We start from the raw sequence: 16,398 nt of genomic DNA on the forward strand, positions 1-16,398 counted from the left end.
ACGTGGACGTACGATAGCACTACCTATCAGAACCACGCAACTCGTGTATTCATTGTGTTTGATCTTCCTGCTCTACCATCCTTTTATGTTTCTTGCAAACTTATGCTATTTACTTTCCGCTGCTCAACCTATAGATATGCATGCGTAACTTCGGATGCTACTTGTGCAAAATCCGCCTAATTCACAAGCAAATCAAAAATTCTTCATATATCTTGTTAAGTGTCTATTCACCCCCCCCCCCCCTTCTAGACGACACGTATCCATCCCACACATCTTCCTCCTGATGCATGTCCATGGAAACATACCTAACCCCACAAAGAAACTTCATAAAGACCATACATTAGTATACAAAGCGTAATGGACAATGCTTGTCATACCATGAGATCACTTGATTCCATTCGATATATCTTTTAAGCTTTGTGTGTTGATCAACTTGAATCCATTTTTTGTTCTAAGTCTTGATCAACCTTGTATCATATCTTCTCTCTTCATAAAGATGATATCTTGAAGATAAACATGAATGCTCACACAATCTTCTTCTTCAAGACATGCTTGGAACATGCTCAATTCTCACATGGCCAATCTTTGAATAACTCCTGGAATAACAACTAGGTCAACACATAATCTCCTTCTTATAACCTTGAACCAACACATGGTCTTCAAGCAAAGCATATGGACAAACCCTAAAGCATAACTGAAAGCGACCATTAGTTCATAGAGGTTGTCATCAATTATCAAAACCAAACATGGGGGCACCATGCTCTTTCGAAGAGCTTGATTAAACACACGGAAATATTTGAAGCCAGCTCTTCCCTTATTTTTGGCTGCTGTAATTTTCTCCATGTCTTCGAGTGCGCTTTATGTTGAAAATTAGATGAACCCCGATAATACTTTTTACTAGACTAGTTAGATCATCACAAACTAAAAAGGGAAGTTTAAACGCACCCATACACAAGTTGTAATCGCTTGCGCGACACATTTGATCAAAACTTCTCTATCTAGTTGAGCAAAGTGTCCATCACGCAACTCTCTAAGCCTCGCTAATCAATTTTGCTTCCAAGTTTTGAAAACGCTTTAGACATTCGGCCCTCTCGAGTAGGGTGGCCAAGATACCTCTCCTTAAAACATGAACTTGTCACGCTGAGACCATCCCTAACCAGCTCCTCGTGGATGGTCATACAAGCATCAATACACAAGATCGACCATTAAATTAATTGAGGGATTGACGAGTCATTGACGCATACAGATCAAGAGCATCTCTAACACATCGAGCTTGTACAAGGGAAGTCTCAAAGAACAAAAATGTATCATATGCAAATAAGAGATGTGAAATCTAAGGGGCATGACTTTGCACAGTCTTTGTTATATATTTAGAGTAATATTATTTGTACATGTGAAATCTATGGACCTTGACTTTGCATGGTCTTTAATGGGTGACTTTAACCACTAATTTATAACAAAGTACATAGATTGAACATGTATAAACGATATCAATGTATTTGTCTTGCAAAACAATTTATTTCATATGTGTGTATAGTAATTTAACAAACATAGAATACGTGAAAACCATAGTCAAAATTATGCAACGGAGACAAAAAAAATCAACAGACGCCTTATATTTTGGGAAGGAGGGAGTATAAGTATTCACTTTTCCTTACTAATTGTGTGCAGATTAGTTGTACATAGAACCAGGTGTGTGAACATTCCCAGTGTGCAAGATTGGAGGTGAAGCCCTCGGTGATCTTTTTCCCTATGCACTATGTTCATATTGTTATTTTTTGCGGGAAAGGACTCCATTTAGTTCGTATGTACTCCGTAATGATCTAAATCCTTTTATATATTTTTTCACAAAGGCAGTACATCCTCATTTTTTTTACTTTTCAATGATTTTGAGAAATGTAAGCGGCCTCATTTGGAAGTCTAACCTTTTTAGGGGCATCTAATACTACAAGGCTAATTACCGGCACATTTCCACACTAAAAATATCCAAGCCACACACTACAAGGGACGTTGGAATCGCGGACACCAAAATGCCATGCACCTGGTTCTCAAAACAAAAACAAAAATAAAAAACGACATGCACCATTGGTGCAAGATGATAGGCCGCAGAGGAAGGAAGGAAGGAAGGGCGGACGCACGGGAGAAAGAAATTGAGATCCAACCGAAATCACTCTCACCCCAGCTGAAATCGCTCACGGCTCACCCTCCGGTGCCTCCACCCGAACTCCGCTCGCTTCCACTCACCCGCCACCCGTCGCCGTCCCCCTCCATATATACCACCAGCACGCCACGGAGCACTCCGCCTACTCTCTATCATTAGCCACCAGCTGCCGGCCTCCGGAGCTCACCTCGCCCGCCCACCCACCACCACCTCGACTCAGGACTCACCACCCATCCCGTCTCCCATGGCTCTGGTCCGGCAGCGCCGGCAGCTACCCCACCTCACCCTCCCGCTCGACCACTTCGCCCTGCGCGCGCCGCCGCCGCCGCCGCCCGCCGCCGCGCCGTGCGAGGGCCTCCCCCGCCTCTCCGACTACGAGAGGATCTCCCAGCTCGGCCAGGGCAACGGCGGCACCGTCTTCAGGGCGCGCCACCGCCGCACCTCGCAGCACTTCGCGCTCAAGCTCTTCGCCGCGGGGGACGGGGACCCCTCCGCGGCCCGCGAGGCCGAGATACTCATGCTCGCCTCCGGCGCGCCGCACGTCGTGCGCCTCCACGCCGTCATCCCGTCGCCCGCGGCGGCGCAGCCGGCCGCGCTGGCGCTGGAGCTCGTGTCGGGCGGCTCCCTCGCGGGCCTCCTCCGCGCGCTCGGCCGGCCCATGGGGGAGCGCCCCATCGCCGCCGTGGCGCGGCAGGCGCTGCTGGGGCTGGAGGCCCTGCACGCGCTCCGCGTCGTGCACCGCGACCTCAAGCCCGCCAACCTGCTCGTCGGCCCCGGCGGCGAGGTCAAGATCGCCGACTTCGGCGCCGGCAAGGTGCTGCGGCGGCGGCTCGACCCCTGCGCGTCCTACGTCGGCACGGCCGCCTACATGTCCCCGGAGCGGTTCGACCCGGAGACCTACGCCGGCGACTACGACCCGTACGCGGCGGACGTGTGGAGCCTCGGGATGGCGATCCTGGAGCTGTACCTGGGACACTTCCCGCTCCTCCCCGCGGGGCAGCGCCCGGACTGGGCCGCGCTCATGTGCGCCATATGCTTCGGCGAGGCGCCCGAGGCCCCCGCCGCGGCGTCGGACGAGTTCCGGGACTTCGTGGCGCGGTGCCTCGAGAAGAAGGCCGGCCGGCGCGCGTCCGTGGCGGAGCTGCTCGAGCACCCGTTCATTGCCGAGCGCGACGCCGAGGAGGCGCAGCGCTGCCTCGCCGCGCTCGTGGCGGAGGCCGCGGAGCTGGGCGACCAGTAGCCAAACTGGTTAATTATTAGGAGGAGAGTTAGGAGTCCATCCATCCGTCCAAGCTGATGACGTGTACATAAATCTAGGCCACGGGGAGAAATAAGCTGTCCCATGTGGCGTTTCCCTTTTTTTCTTCCCATCCTTTTGCCGTATCCAAGAGGATTCCTTCGTTCTTTCACGTAAATTGCGACAGACAGTTTTGAGAATTGATACTACCTTCTTCATCACAATCAGAAGCTACTCTACTCTACATGTTAGTGCGAAAATCTGATCGATCTGTGATGGTTAAGGAAATTTCACGTGCTATAAACCTATAAGGCTCAGTTCCTATAACACAGCGAGCAGACACACGAGAACAGATGCATTACACAACAGGATATTGACACAGCTATTGTGTGAGTCTATAGGGATGAGTGCACGATCAACTATTGTGTGAGTCTATAGGGATGAGTGCACGATCGTATAATCGCATACGTGAGTGATTTTGATTGTACTCGTTTAAAAAAAAAAAGACAGAGCACTTTTACTAGGACCACAAAGTTCTTCCTGCTTCTTGTCCCGCAGTTAAGTACAATAATCGCAAACTCGAAAAAAAAATACAATAATCGCAAATACAACCTATTGACGGTGTTATCTCTTCTTAGCTAGGGGTACCAGATTTGCCATTTTCAATGACGGTGCCTGATGTGGCAGAAAGGCCATTTACTAATTTCTAATCTTGATGAACGATGATCTTTTTTTCTTTATGAAGCGATGAACATGACACGGGCTAGCATACGTATGACGGTGCCAGTGGAAAGGGCTTAAAGAAAGGCCAATGCTTGGGGTTTCTGGATTCTTGTGGTGCCCCAAGTCTGGCGAATATGCCAATTCAGTTTTCTGGAGTATGATACAGAGAACTGTTGAGGATGGCCCGAAATCAGTGCGCTAGCCGATCACGGATTAGCTATCAATCAGTGGCACAGATTAGACAAGCAGGTGTCAGCTTAAAGCATTACTCCTGAACTTGGTTGTGGTGATAACGTAGTCCTAACGATCGAAAGGACGATCGGTTTTCAGTTAGATAAGATCGACAGCACACTGTTGTGCACGGAGTGCTTGCATTTCCGTCAGGCAACGCGCGCAGCCAATCAGTACAGAGTACCCCCCCTAGCCGCTGCATGATACAGGTATTTCTCCAAGTACAGACGTAGCGCCTGCGCACGCGCGCGGCCGGATAAGTAGATCCCAAGCACGGCCGCAGACGATGCGGAAAAACGGAGGACGGGCCCGCCTGTTTCCGTCCGTCTTCCAACGTCCTCCACCGCTCACGGTCTCTCGCTGTCGTGCTCGATCTAGACGCGACCGCGGAAGACTTCCGATGTTCATATCCTCGCTGCAGAATCTCTCCGTTTTGTCAATGCGGATGGAGAGAGCAGTACAGACAGGCAGACCGGTCGCATCAGCATTCAGCAACAAGGAGTTTTCATTTTTGTGCGGGATGGATCGCCCGGACGGAATCATCGGAGATGGTTCGCAGATGAAGAAATCGCGGCGCGCCAGCTGGGGTCGGAGGATCTTGCGTGTTGCCTTGCTGCGCCGATCGAGAGCCATGGGACAAGCGGTGCTGTGTTGCCGGTGTCAGGCATGGTGTCACAGCCTCATAGTACGTGTGTTTTCGGCACCCGATCTTGAGATGAAAAGTCACGCGTGCAGCAGACTAGGCGACCACGTTTGCCCAGTTGCATGTGGATTTGCTGCAATGACAAAAAACGAAAACAGAAGGAAAAAATATAAGTGCGCATCCAGGGAATCGAACCCTGGTCAGTACCGTGGGAGGGTACTATGATACCACTACACCAGATGCGCTTTGGTGTTCGCGGTACTCCTCAAAACGTTCTTAACCGATGTAAGAAAAGAGATGAACCTCGTGCTTAGGATAAAAGGAAATGCATTTTCGACATGACGACAAGCTCTATAGATTATTCATGTCTGGGAGCAAATACGATTCTTATGTTAACAATGCTCGTTGTTTATCTAACACAATATGCGTGTGCATTACTGCACGGCTCTTTCGATAAGCTTCGGTATCAAGAAAGTCCCCCACTCCCTCTAGAAAAATATGACATGTATTGGTCGGAGGAAAGCAAAAGCACGGTGTCTTCAAAATCACGTTATGCAAATTCGGTGTTTTCCATACTTAGACATCCTTTGTCGAAGGCAGCACATCATACTAAGCTTCCTTTTTCGCACTCTTTTTTCTTTTTTTGTGCGGGTATCTTTTATTTTTACATGTAGTTTTTAACTGTTGCTCTTCTGCTCGCTGCCTGGAGCTCGCCGGCCGGGAGCACGAGCTCGCCTCACCGCCTCTATTTTTTAGTGCGTTCATTGAACTGCTACGCGTTGTTCGCTTCTTGGTATATTTTTGTGCGTCTGTTGGATTGAATCGACCACGACATGCTAAAATTACTAAAATGGCGCTGTAAAAATATTTTAGCACGTTATTTTTTATCGCGTGTTGGAAATGGTCTAAGTAGGTCTTGACACGTGCATTAAGGGGGGATTTGGCTGGGTAAAATTTCGGATGCGTCTTAAGCGGTTTTATGGCAATGCGATCGTTGATAGATTGTTGTTTATATTCTCTCTCTTCTCAACAAATGTTCTTTCCTATCTCTAAATGACTTCCGTAAAATAAAGTCCCATGGATAGACTTCTACCGTGCACCGTCAGAAGAAGGAAGTGCATCGAACTGTTTCACATCATCCAATCACAGGGCTCGTGCACAATCGATTTGCGATTTCTGCCGGTTAACCAGTTCAAAGTACTGCCTCTTGGACGATGCATAAACCAAATTTCATCAAAAGGTTTCGTAACTGCTCCGCAAAAAAAAAAAAGAGTGTAGGGTGATTTTTTAAATACTCATTTACTCCTTCCGTTCTTAAATATAAATTTTTTTAAGGATTATATTAATGACTACATACGAAGCAAAATGAATGAATCTACATTCTAAAGTATGTCTATATAAATCCGTATGTAGTCCGCTAATAAAACATTTAAAAAGACTTATATTTAAGAACGAAGGGAGTAGTCGGCAAACCAGAGAGCATAGACTAGTCACTCACGTAGTTATTTTTTTAGGAATGCCGTTGGCGTAGCTTTTTTTAAGAATTAAACCAGGTTTTATTCATCAAATTTTACATATTATGGGATACAAAAGGGATCATGATGTTTGACCAACCAGGCGAGTCGTCCTGGATCCAAAGAATGAAAAACCTTAGCTAACCTATCGGCATGCAATTAAAACTTCTTTCTTTGAGAAATGAAATTTTTGTGGGAAGCACGGTGTCCCCCAGAATTCCGAGGATTTGTTTTAGGATAGTACTCTGCGTCAGCGCGCCGTCCAAATTTGGTACGGTCAACTGCGAGGCGTTCGATTTGCAAGCGTGAATGACCGAGATTGCTCTGACCAAGTCATCGTCCTTCTTCCGCTTGCGTGCGCAAAACAGAAAAAGGGATCTCGCGCGAGTCAGCCTCCTCGTGCTCGTCCTTGGCCGCCGCTTCGCAGCTCACCGAGGACACTCGCCTTCGCACCTCGCCAGGGACTCTCACTGTCGGAGCTCGCCGGTATGTAGCTCCGTCGGACCCGTCGAGAGAAAGATGTTCCAAGCTCCGCCGGGCCGGTGTGTCTTCCTTGGATGCAGCACCGCCGAGAAGGTCCCATCATCGTTGCAGCCCGCCGCCATAGCTCACCATGCCCCCGTCACGGCACAACCGTGCAACTCCGTCTCCGCTGCTCGCCATTGTTAGCTAGTTGTTATCTGTTTGAACCTTTTTTAGAAGCGTGTTGTAGACTTTCTCGATGTCGGTTACAGATTTTTGCGGCTGCGTGGTGGCCGACCTTCCGCTACCTCGTATCCAGTTGAAGCTTTTCTCAAAGGTGGTTGTAGCTTTCTTGGTTGATGGATGTAACGTTTTTCAGCAATGGTTGTAGCTCTAAACAAAATGCTTTGCATCTCTGAAAAACACATGCTCCAGCAAAAAATCCAACGGTTGGTTGAAGCAACCTGCTCGCTGGTTGTATCAAAAATTGTACTGATCCTATCGAGGAAAAAAAATCCATCGCCATCATGGACAAACACCGCCATGGGTGGAGGTAGCAAAATTTGTCTTTGGTTCCAGCAAAATCATAGCAGGGTTGTAACCGAAAATGACCAAAAAAGGCAATGTCATGAAGATGGATGTAGCACAAATCCACACAAATTCGGAGAACAACAGTAGTAGCGAAAAACAAAACGGTTCTAGCAAAATGGTTTGTCGGTTTGAGCAAAAATCAATTTGGTACCAGATTTTGGGTGGTGGGTGGTAGCAAATACGTGGGCTGGTTCGAGGAAAAAACATGGTTGTAACAAATCCTGCTTCGGGCGGCCATGGCGACAAGCGTTGGTTGCTGCTCGGTAACGTTGGTGGATGGGCGTCTGCTCGTCGGAGCAGTACGGGCAGGTGCTCGCCGGAGCAGCGCGGACAGGTGGATGGTGGCTGCTCATTGGAGGAGCACGGGTAGGTGCTCGTCATAGCATCACATGCAGGTGGATGATAGCCGCTCGCGGAACAGTACATGCAGGTGGAGGAGGGCGAAGGGATAAGAAAGAAATGACTGGCGATGCAGAGGGGATAAGGGCGAAGCGCTTCGTGTGGAGGGGATAAGGAAGACAGACTTAAGCAGAAATGGATGGGCGTGTTGCGAGCGTGAAAGCGACCAACCAAAGTTTCGACCGACGCGCCAACGTAAAACGTTTACCTACCTTTGTTTCTATGAAGGCCCAAAAATGACAACCCATCGATGTGAGCCCAACAAGGTAGTACCCCACTCACATCACTTCCTCCGTCCGTTTTTGTTGCACTAATCTTGCCAAATTTTATATGTCACGTATGACCGGCCGGTGTGTGGACGTTCATCCTGTTCGCCCGCACGCCCACTATCTCCCGGGTTGCTTTTGCAGTGCCATGCCTGCGTGTGGTGTGTCGACGGTTGCACCCGCACGCCGCGCACTTTTCCTCAACTACTACATGGTAACTACATGTGCATAGTTGTTGTTCAATCCGCATGGCAACTACCATGAAAACTGACGGCAACTGCCAGCAAAATGGAATGGCAACTGCCATCAAATTGGGATGGCAACTGCTTTTCATTCCATCTCCTTCGACTGCTCGGTGTGCATGACAACTACTCTCCCTGCATGGCAACTACCGAATATGTGAGGACAGCGCGGTGCCAAGCCACGATCGTGCGGGGAACCGGCCCAATCACTTGAATGGCAACTGCCAGCAAGTGGGATGACAACTGCTTTTTCATTCCATATGACAACTACCGAACGTGAAAGAGAGTAACGGTGACAAGCCAGGGTCGTGCGGGGCGACCGACCTAGCCACCGGTTGTGCGGGCTGCGGGTTGAAACGTCCGAATGTGGGCGTGCGGGCTGGTCTGGATGGATGCAACACAGATATCGTGACCCCAAAAAATTATTTCCTCTCCTCTCGCTCAAAATAATAATAATAAAACAGTTCCGCGAGGCGCCGCCACACGGGCACACGGCCGCAGCCAGCGCCGCCCCCCTCCCAGGCGTCCATCTCAATCTCCTTGCCGTATCGCCCCCACGCTCCGCTGTCCTACCCCCTGTGGGCTGTCCCCGAGACACCGACGCCAGCTAGCCCGCTCCCATCACGGCGCCGGCCGGCGGCACGGTCCCTTCCCTTCGCCGGCTCGCCTCCAACCTGCAGGGCATCCGCACCCCGCACCATTGCTGCCTTCTCCGCGGCGCTAAACCGGCGCTGCCGACCTACAAGGTACAGTTGACCTTCCTGCAGCCTCCTCCGCCTCCTCCCCGTGACCGTCGCATATCACGCAGCCGTCGCGAGGAGGTGCGCCCCGTCCCTCCTTCCCTGTAGAAGCTCCAGCAGGAGGAGTAAGATGGCGGCGTCGGCGGCGAGGAAGAACGCAGGGGTGCTCGCGCTCTTCGACGTTGACGGCACCCTCACCGCCCCCCGCAAGGAGGTGACGCTGGAGATGCTCGAGTTCATGAAGCGCCTGCGCGTGGTGAGGCCGAATGCGACCCTGTCGTTCCCTCGTTTCATTTTCTCTATCTGTAGGATTCTCAGGCGAGATTGCTCACTGTATGTCTGGTTGTGGCTCTTTGGTTTTCTTCTGGGAACAGAATGTGACCGTCGGCGTGGTGGGGGGATCCGATCTGGTCAAGATCTCCGAGCAGCTCGGCAAATCAGGTATCCTACCGTCTTGGATTCAGAGCTACTCGTTTCTCCATTGTCTGTTCGTGTTGTCTGTAACTGTAAGCAATTGCAGCAATATCGTTTGATATTTGTTCTCTCTTCTGCAGTTATCACCGACTACGACTACGTCTTCTCCGAGAACGGCCTGGTCGCGCACAAGGACGGCAAGCTCATTGGGACTCATGTAAGTGCCTACACCGCATAATGCGCGCTGTTTTAGCACGAGTGTACAGGGTTTACTGAGATGTTATATAAAGATCCACAACTGAATATAGACCGCTGTTCTTCACTCTGAAGAGCTTGAAAACTTATCTTGGAGATGACCAGCTTAAGGTGAGTCTTTGTCGCGTGGCGTTCTTTCTTGTAATGCCCTTGCCAATGAGTTTTGAGGCCTTGGTATTGATGTTATGTGTTCTTTGCAGGAATTCATTAACTTCACTCTTCATTACATTGCGGATTTGGATATCCCAATTAAAAGGTCAGTGCAGAATCATGTTCGAGAATTCCCTCAGGCGCCAGCCCTTTACTAACCGAGTAAATGTTTGCTCAGGGGCACATTCATAGAATTCAGGAGTGGAATGATCAATGTGTCCCCTATCTGGAGGAACTGTAGTCAAGAAGAACGTGATGATTTTGAGAAGTATGATAAGGTTCAGATTGTCTTATAAGAACAAGTAGTTAATTATAATCAGAAAGGGCAAATAGCTATTAGAGAAACATGAAACTGAATCGGCTTGTTTTGTTTAGGTACATAACGTTCGGCCTAAAATGGTGTCAGTGCTTCGTAAAAAGTTCGCACACCTGAACCTGACTTTTTCTATTGGGGGGCAGATCAGTTTTGATGTGAGTGTTCTAAACTCTTAAATATCCGCTAGAAACAATCAGTTTGATATTTACCACTGCATTACTGAATTCAGGTATTCCCACAAGGCTGGGACAAAACCTACTGCTTGAGATATCTCGAAGAATTCAAAGAAATTCATTTCTTTGGGGACAAAACCTACAAGGTAAGAGATGTATACTTTTGTTGTGCTGTGCTTCCAAGTAAAGAGATCTCCTGTTCTTTTTGTGAAGTACCTTTGTGCACACAAGATGATGTTTGATAAACTTTTCAAGCCACTGTTAACGACATCCCATTTAATTACTACAAACTTAGCTGTACTACCACAAACTGGAACTGACATTCTTTTTCCCTTTCATTATATTTAATAGGGTGGCAATGACCATGAGATATTTGAGTCTGACAGAACAGTTGGTCATACAGGTATGCTGGTTGTATGTTAAAAGCTATTCTTCTAATGGCTATGAAATCAAGGAGACCTTTATGTATAGGACAATCCCTGAATGAGCAATTTTGCATGATAAGAAAGATCACAGCTTAATAGGAGATTTTTCGAAGAGCTGGTTAATAAACAGTAGAGGCAGAGAGAACATCTTTGAAAAACTTTATATCTCAGATATGAATCTAATGAGTTGTACTGCATAGAGCATGCAAATAGACAACGAAATCATTAGTTGCTAACTGATTTCATTTTTGGCATTGTGCTCAAGCATGAGGGCAGCATCATTAATATCCAACTTCTCTGAATTGTTGATGATCGAGCTGTAGTGGCTGTCAGCAACTACCTTTTCACCATCATATTTAGTATTATTTAATCATCTGGAGTGGTACCTTTTCAAGTCATATTCGTCCCTGAAGAGTGCACCTCAGGGTGTAATGGAGTACCGAGCCGAGTAAACAATAGGGTTAATTGGATTCATTCCACTGCAATTTTCGCGAGTTGGAAAAATGCCATTACAAAAACCAAAGTTGGAAATATGCCACTACAACTTTCACATACCTCTACATATGCCATTTTCAACAATACCTAGCCATATACTACCCTTGTATACTTGTAAGTACCCTTATACGGCAGCGGCAGGTGGCGCGTGCGGGGCTGGACCTCGAGTTGATCCCGCCAGCCGTCGACATGGCGCTGCCCGTCCGCGCTCCGTGGTCGGCCTCACGCTCCCTGCCCGTGTCCCCGACCTGCCCGAGCTCCAGCCGCATCTCTGCCCCATTGATGCTACGACGCGACGAGGTTACCGCCTCTGCCCGACGCGTTCGCAGTCCACGACGAGCTCGCCACCGTGCTGCACTCCGCCGCTTGGGACGAGCTTGCTCACCATGCTGCATCTTCCTCTTGGCTGCGCCAAAGTCCCCGGCTCTGTTGCATTCTCCGCCTGTCGAAGCTTGCGCGCCTGTGTTGTTTCCAGCCGGCGGCAGAATCGATCAGCCAAGGTGCCTGTGTACATGCGTGTGAGCCAATGAATGCCAAGATCAATCTGTGTATGTGCGCATCTTCTGTGGTGCTAGCTGTGTCCAGGTTCCGTCAGGTGCATAAGGTTAGCTTGCTAGCTGTGTACGTCGGAAGTACTCGACGGCATGGAGCTGGGCCAACAGAAATCGTATTTTCCAATGCAATAGTTCGGTGGGCACATGGATAGTATGGTCAGTAATGAAATACACATTGAAATACAAGGCTTTAATGAGCCGTTATTCTGTTAAGTGAAGAAAATGGCATATATTATAGAGGGAGAAAGTTGTAATGGCATATTTCCAACTTCGGTTTTTGTAACGGCATTTTCCAACTCGTGAAAATTGCACTGGCATGAATCCAATTAACCCTAAACAATAAGGCATCAATACCCCTTAAGAAACATTGCACAACTCCCATTGTGATTTAGTTGCGATACATTACTCTGTTACTCCACGTGTTAGTGGGAAGCTGCTGTCTGGCTCAGTTTTTTAGTCGAGTCCAAGTGTCCAGCCCATGATTTATTTATCGGGATTTGGTGCTGACTGACCATTTACATGTGCAGTTACAAGCCCCGACGACACAGTGCAGCAGTGCAGATCTATCTTCCTGTCAAAGTGATCGCCAAACTATCGTCCAAATTTAATTTGGGTTCTCCACACCCCCTCGAACGCTCACCGTTTTTGAATAATTCCTCAGTAGATATATCTCCCTTTCAACTCCTACATTTTTTGCATCCCTCCCCGTTGGGAGCAGTTTATCATCATTGTTGTTGTAAACAAAACTGTACTGGTGTACGTTCACAAACATTGGATTTTGTTGCGCATTCGGAGCAAATGTACGAGGGCATGTTTGTATGCGTGCATTTGGCGCAATTGTATGAGAGCATATTTGTCCCGTGAGGGAGCCCGTGTCTCTGTTATTTGTTTTTATGGAAGAAAAAGAGTTTGTGCTTGAAAGGAAGTTGGTGAGTGAGAGTTTTTGTGTACCTAGCAGGTTCATGGATTTTTGTTAGTGTTTGTTCTGTTTGTTACCTACTCCCTCGATCAATAATATAAGACTGGTTGTAATGGAGAGTATCATGTATTAGTATCACGCTATGATACTATAATCCATAATACATAGTATCATATGTTATATGATAACATAGTTCATTTATTATTATGCATGACACATAATAACACAACATTTAATATGATATAATATTATAATATGATACTCAACCTTTTTTCTTCATTTAATTTGATGTCACCTTATCAGAATTGACTACTCCCTCCGTTCTTAAATATAAGTCTTTTAAGCGATTTTAGTAGGAGTCTACGTACGAAGCAAAATGAATGAATCTACATTTTATAGTATGTCTATATACATCCGTATGTAGTCCGTTGGTGAAACCTTTAAAAAGACTTATATTTAGAAAGGGAGGAAGTAGTTAACATGCATAATATTACCTATGATATTTTCATTAAGATCGAGCAAGCCACTAAAACCAAAGTTCCATGTGTTATCATCACCAACTTTGTCTTCCCCCCAATGGTCGACGTGTGTTGACTGAAAGAGAAATGACCATTCTCCTTGCTCCGTTTATTAGGCCGGTCGTAATGGTAGTATCATGCATGCCAACTAGGCAATTTTGATGAGGTGTCATAGAATTAAATGAAGAAAGAGAGGCTTGATTATCATATTATGATACCGTATCATATTAAATGTTGTGCTACTATGTGTCATGCATGGCAATAAATGATATATCATATGATACTAACATATGATACTATGCATTACGGGTGTAGTATCATACACTAGTATCATATGCATGATACTACTATATGATACTCCCCATTACAACCAGCCTTATCACATGCCAAACACCCACCAATTAAATTTGCCGCCTCTCGATTTTCTGGGACTGGTGTAGGAGCGAGTCCGGCGCGCCGTGGCTCGAAGTTCCCCGTGATAGATCCCGTGGATCTTAGGCTAGATGTGTTCGGGATGGTGTAGTAGATTATTACCTTGTGATGAACTTGATGAGCTCCCTCCAGAGACCGTCGTGAGGTGATGACGACGGTGGGGAAGGAGAGAGAGATGTGGTAGCGGCGGCGGTGGACTTCCCATCGCTTCAGTGCATGCCTCTAGATCGGATTAGGGTTTGAGAGTGGGAACCAGTGGTGGCGGCGAACCTCGTAACCCGTGCCATGGTCCCCACCTCCTCTATATATAGCACTTCGCGACAGGGGCCCACCAGCCTTGCTTGGGCTGGACGCCCCCGATCAGGGCGTGAGTCAAGGTCCAATGGGCCGTTGGGCCCATTGGAAAGAGATCAATCTAACATTCTCCTCCTTGATCTCATCATATACTTTTAACTTTACCCATTTTGTAACAGATCAATGCATAGGGCATGTTTCATCGTCACGACTCAATTGCCGATGGAATCAGACAGCCACAATGTACCTCTCTATTTTGAGACAGATTCTTTAACCTTGGGCCCTTTATTGTTCGGAAATATTAGACTATACCATAAAACCATGTCGACTGTGTGTTCTCCGAACACACTGGGCGGTAAGCCTTTGATAAGCAGATCTGCAAACACTTGTTTGTTGCTTTTATATTTCAAGCATTTTTTCCATAATTCCGGACTTTCTCCTTCACAACACGTAATTCTTTGTTAGTGTGTTTGGCATCAACACTTGACTCGTTCTGACAGGAGCGAAATATCTTAAAATGGTTATCGTTGTTGTCAACCATTATCAACTCCGGGTACAGGTAGCCTTAACCATTTTGCGTGTCCCTCAGCCTCATATCAAGCTATAACATATCATTGCATCACATTGATGACAATCGTTTTACTCATTTGAAGATTTTCCACACAAAACTCCGAGTATGAAAGTTAGCGACAATTGTGAATTTCGCTATACATTTCACAAGTCCTATCTTTGTACTCACAATCTTTTGAGAGCAATTATTTCTTTTAGCATGAGGCCGATATCTTTGACTCCATTCCATTGATTTATCTATGGAGTGGACATTGCCAAAACAACTCGGATATATACGTGAACTGTGTCAGGGTAACATCTTGTGCTTCCAACAACTGAAGCATATGGTACCATATTGGTTTACAATCTTTTCTTATTAAATTTTGAAACACCATAGTTTCCAGCTCCATTACCCTTGACTATAAGAACAGGCGTAGGTTTTCTCGTATGCATACTTTAGAAATCTTTCTTAGCATTTCATGCGACATTCCTAATACCCCTTTTATTCTTTTGAACTCTCAGGACAAGAACTTCTTCTCTCCTCCTGCACTAGAATTGACATCACCACTAGCAAGTAGGACGTCATCCACATGCACAGGAATTGGGAAACGAATTTCCCATTCTATAACTTTGCATGAATGCAATTGTCCTCTCATTTTCTTTGCACAAAATCTTCCGATTTAAGTCATGTTTTACACCTTTACATGTTTCCTTTGGAGTCACATTTGCCTTGTAGACCCTTCATAAAGTCTATGTTATTGAAATTCAAATGATGGAATTTCACTAACATAGACTTTATAGTAGTCACAAGTATCTGATTTTCACATTCCTAGAGACCATCAAAATCTCAGGTACTGGCACTTCTTTCATATGGGGTTGTCGTTGCTCCGTCATTGCCAAGAGGCATTAATTCTATAGTCACCCATTTCCAAAAGGCAATAGGTTTTACAGGGACCTGTATCACAAGATCCCTTATAGAGCTAACAACATGTGTTGTATAGGTCATACAACATGATCCCCCAGATTACTCCATCTTCACTGAAGAAATGGCGTATCTTTAAACTTTCTTCTTTATGGCACTTTAAGCACCACTGTTGTATTCCTTAGTCTGCATTCGGAACTATAAAAGATCCGAAAATACAACTGTTTCTTTTCTTTAGGGGTATCATAATGACGGTATTCAGATGACTGTCGTACTCCCCTTGACAATCACATTCTTCATTAATGGATCACTTTAGATGCATAATGTGCATCACATCATCTAAAGTACAGAGGAGTCATGAAATACACTACAATGTATTTCATGTCTCTTTCTCCCCCTCGAAATATGGCAAGAACTTTTCTGCCACAATTTCGAAACCCATTCATAGCTCTTGTGAAATGAGGAAACTTCGATTATCTAGCTCATTCATCTTATCACTTCATGTAAAATGAAGTTATAAGTTAACTGGTATGGGAGTACTTTTTCCTCATTTCATTTCAGAAACTCAATAGAGTTCTTTATCATTGTCTCTTTTGCGCATATCATTCTTGTCTTTAGGTTCGTCTGTTACTTTTATCCTTTCTGGATTTAGTGATTGCATAATGACCGTTACACATAAGGTGTACGGTCGATACTAGGAAAGCTTCATAGCTACTCCATACTTTTCTGCCATAGTGGGACACATTAACCGGACATGAGTCATCATAACTTTC

The 16,398-nt window shown here is 46.4% G+C and overlaps 2 protein-coding genes and 1 non-coding gene across 3 annotated transcripts; 2 read left to right on the forward strand and 1 right to left on the reverse strand.

The window, feature by feature from the left end:
• The first annotated feature begins 2,242 nt into the window (after positions 1–2,242).
• Positions 2,243–3,619, forward strand: LOC123446764 (mitogen-activated protein kinase kinase 9-like). The gene has a single exon (XM_045123308.1). The coding sequence runs from the start codon at positions 2,406–2,408 to the stop codon at positions 3,399–3,401; it is 996 nt and encodes a 331-aa protein (XP_044979243.1). The 5' UTR covers positions 2,243–2,405; the 3' UTR covers positions 3,402–3,619.
• A 1,550-nt stretch (positions 3,620–5,169) lies between these two features.
• On the reverse strand, positions 5,170–5,240 carry TRNAG-CCC. Its single transcript has one exon. It is a non-coding gene; the product is annotated as a tRNA-Gly (tRNA).
• Positions 5,241–8,992: 3,752 nt separating this feature from the next.
• Positions 8,993–12,855, forward strand: LOC123449264 (phosphomannomutase-like). The gene is made up of 11 exons (XM_045126411.1): positions 8,993–9,215; positions 9,278–9,465; positions 9,584–9,650; positions 9,764–9,840; positions 9,954–9,989; positions 10,079–10,134; positions 10,207–10,306; positions 10,404–10,499; positions 10,574–10,663; positions 10,869–10,920; positions 12,519–12,855. The coding sequence occupies exons 2-11, from the start codon at positions 9,340–9,342 to the stop codon at positions 12,572–12,574; spliced, it is 756 nt and encodes a 251-aa protein (XP_044982346.1). The 5' UTR covers positions 8,993–9,215; positions 9,278–9,339; the 3' UTR covers positions 12,575–12,855.
• Positions 12,856–16,398: the final 3,543 nt, after the last annotated feature.

Source organism: Hordeum vulgare, chromosome 4H (assembly GCF_904849725.1).
Source record: "Hordeum vulgare subsp. vulgare chromosome 4H, MorexV3_pseudomolecules_assembly, whole genome shotgun sequence".
Classification (NCBI taxonomy): domain Eukaryota; kingdom Viridiplantae; phylum Streptophyta; class Magnoliopsida; order Poales; family Poaceae; genus Hordeum; species Hordeum vulgare.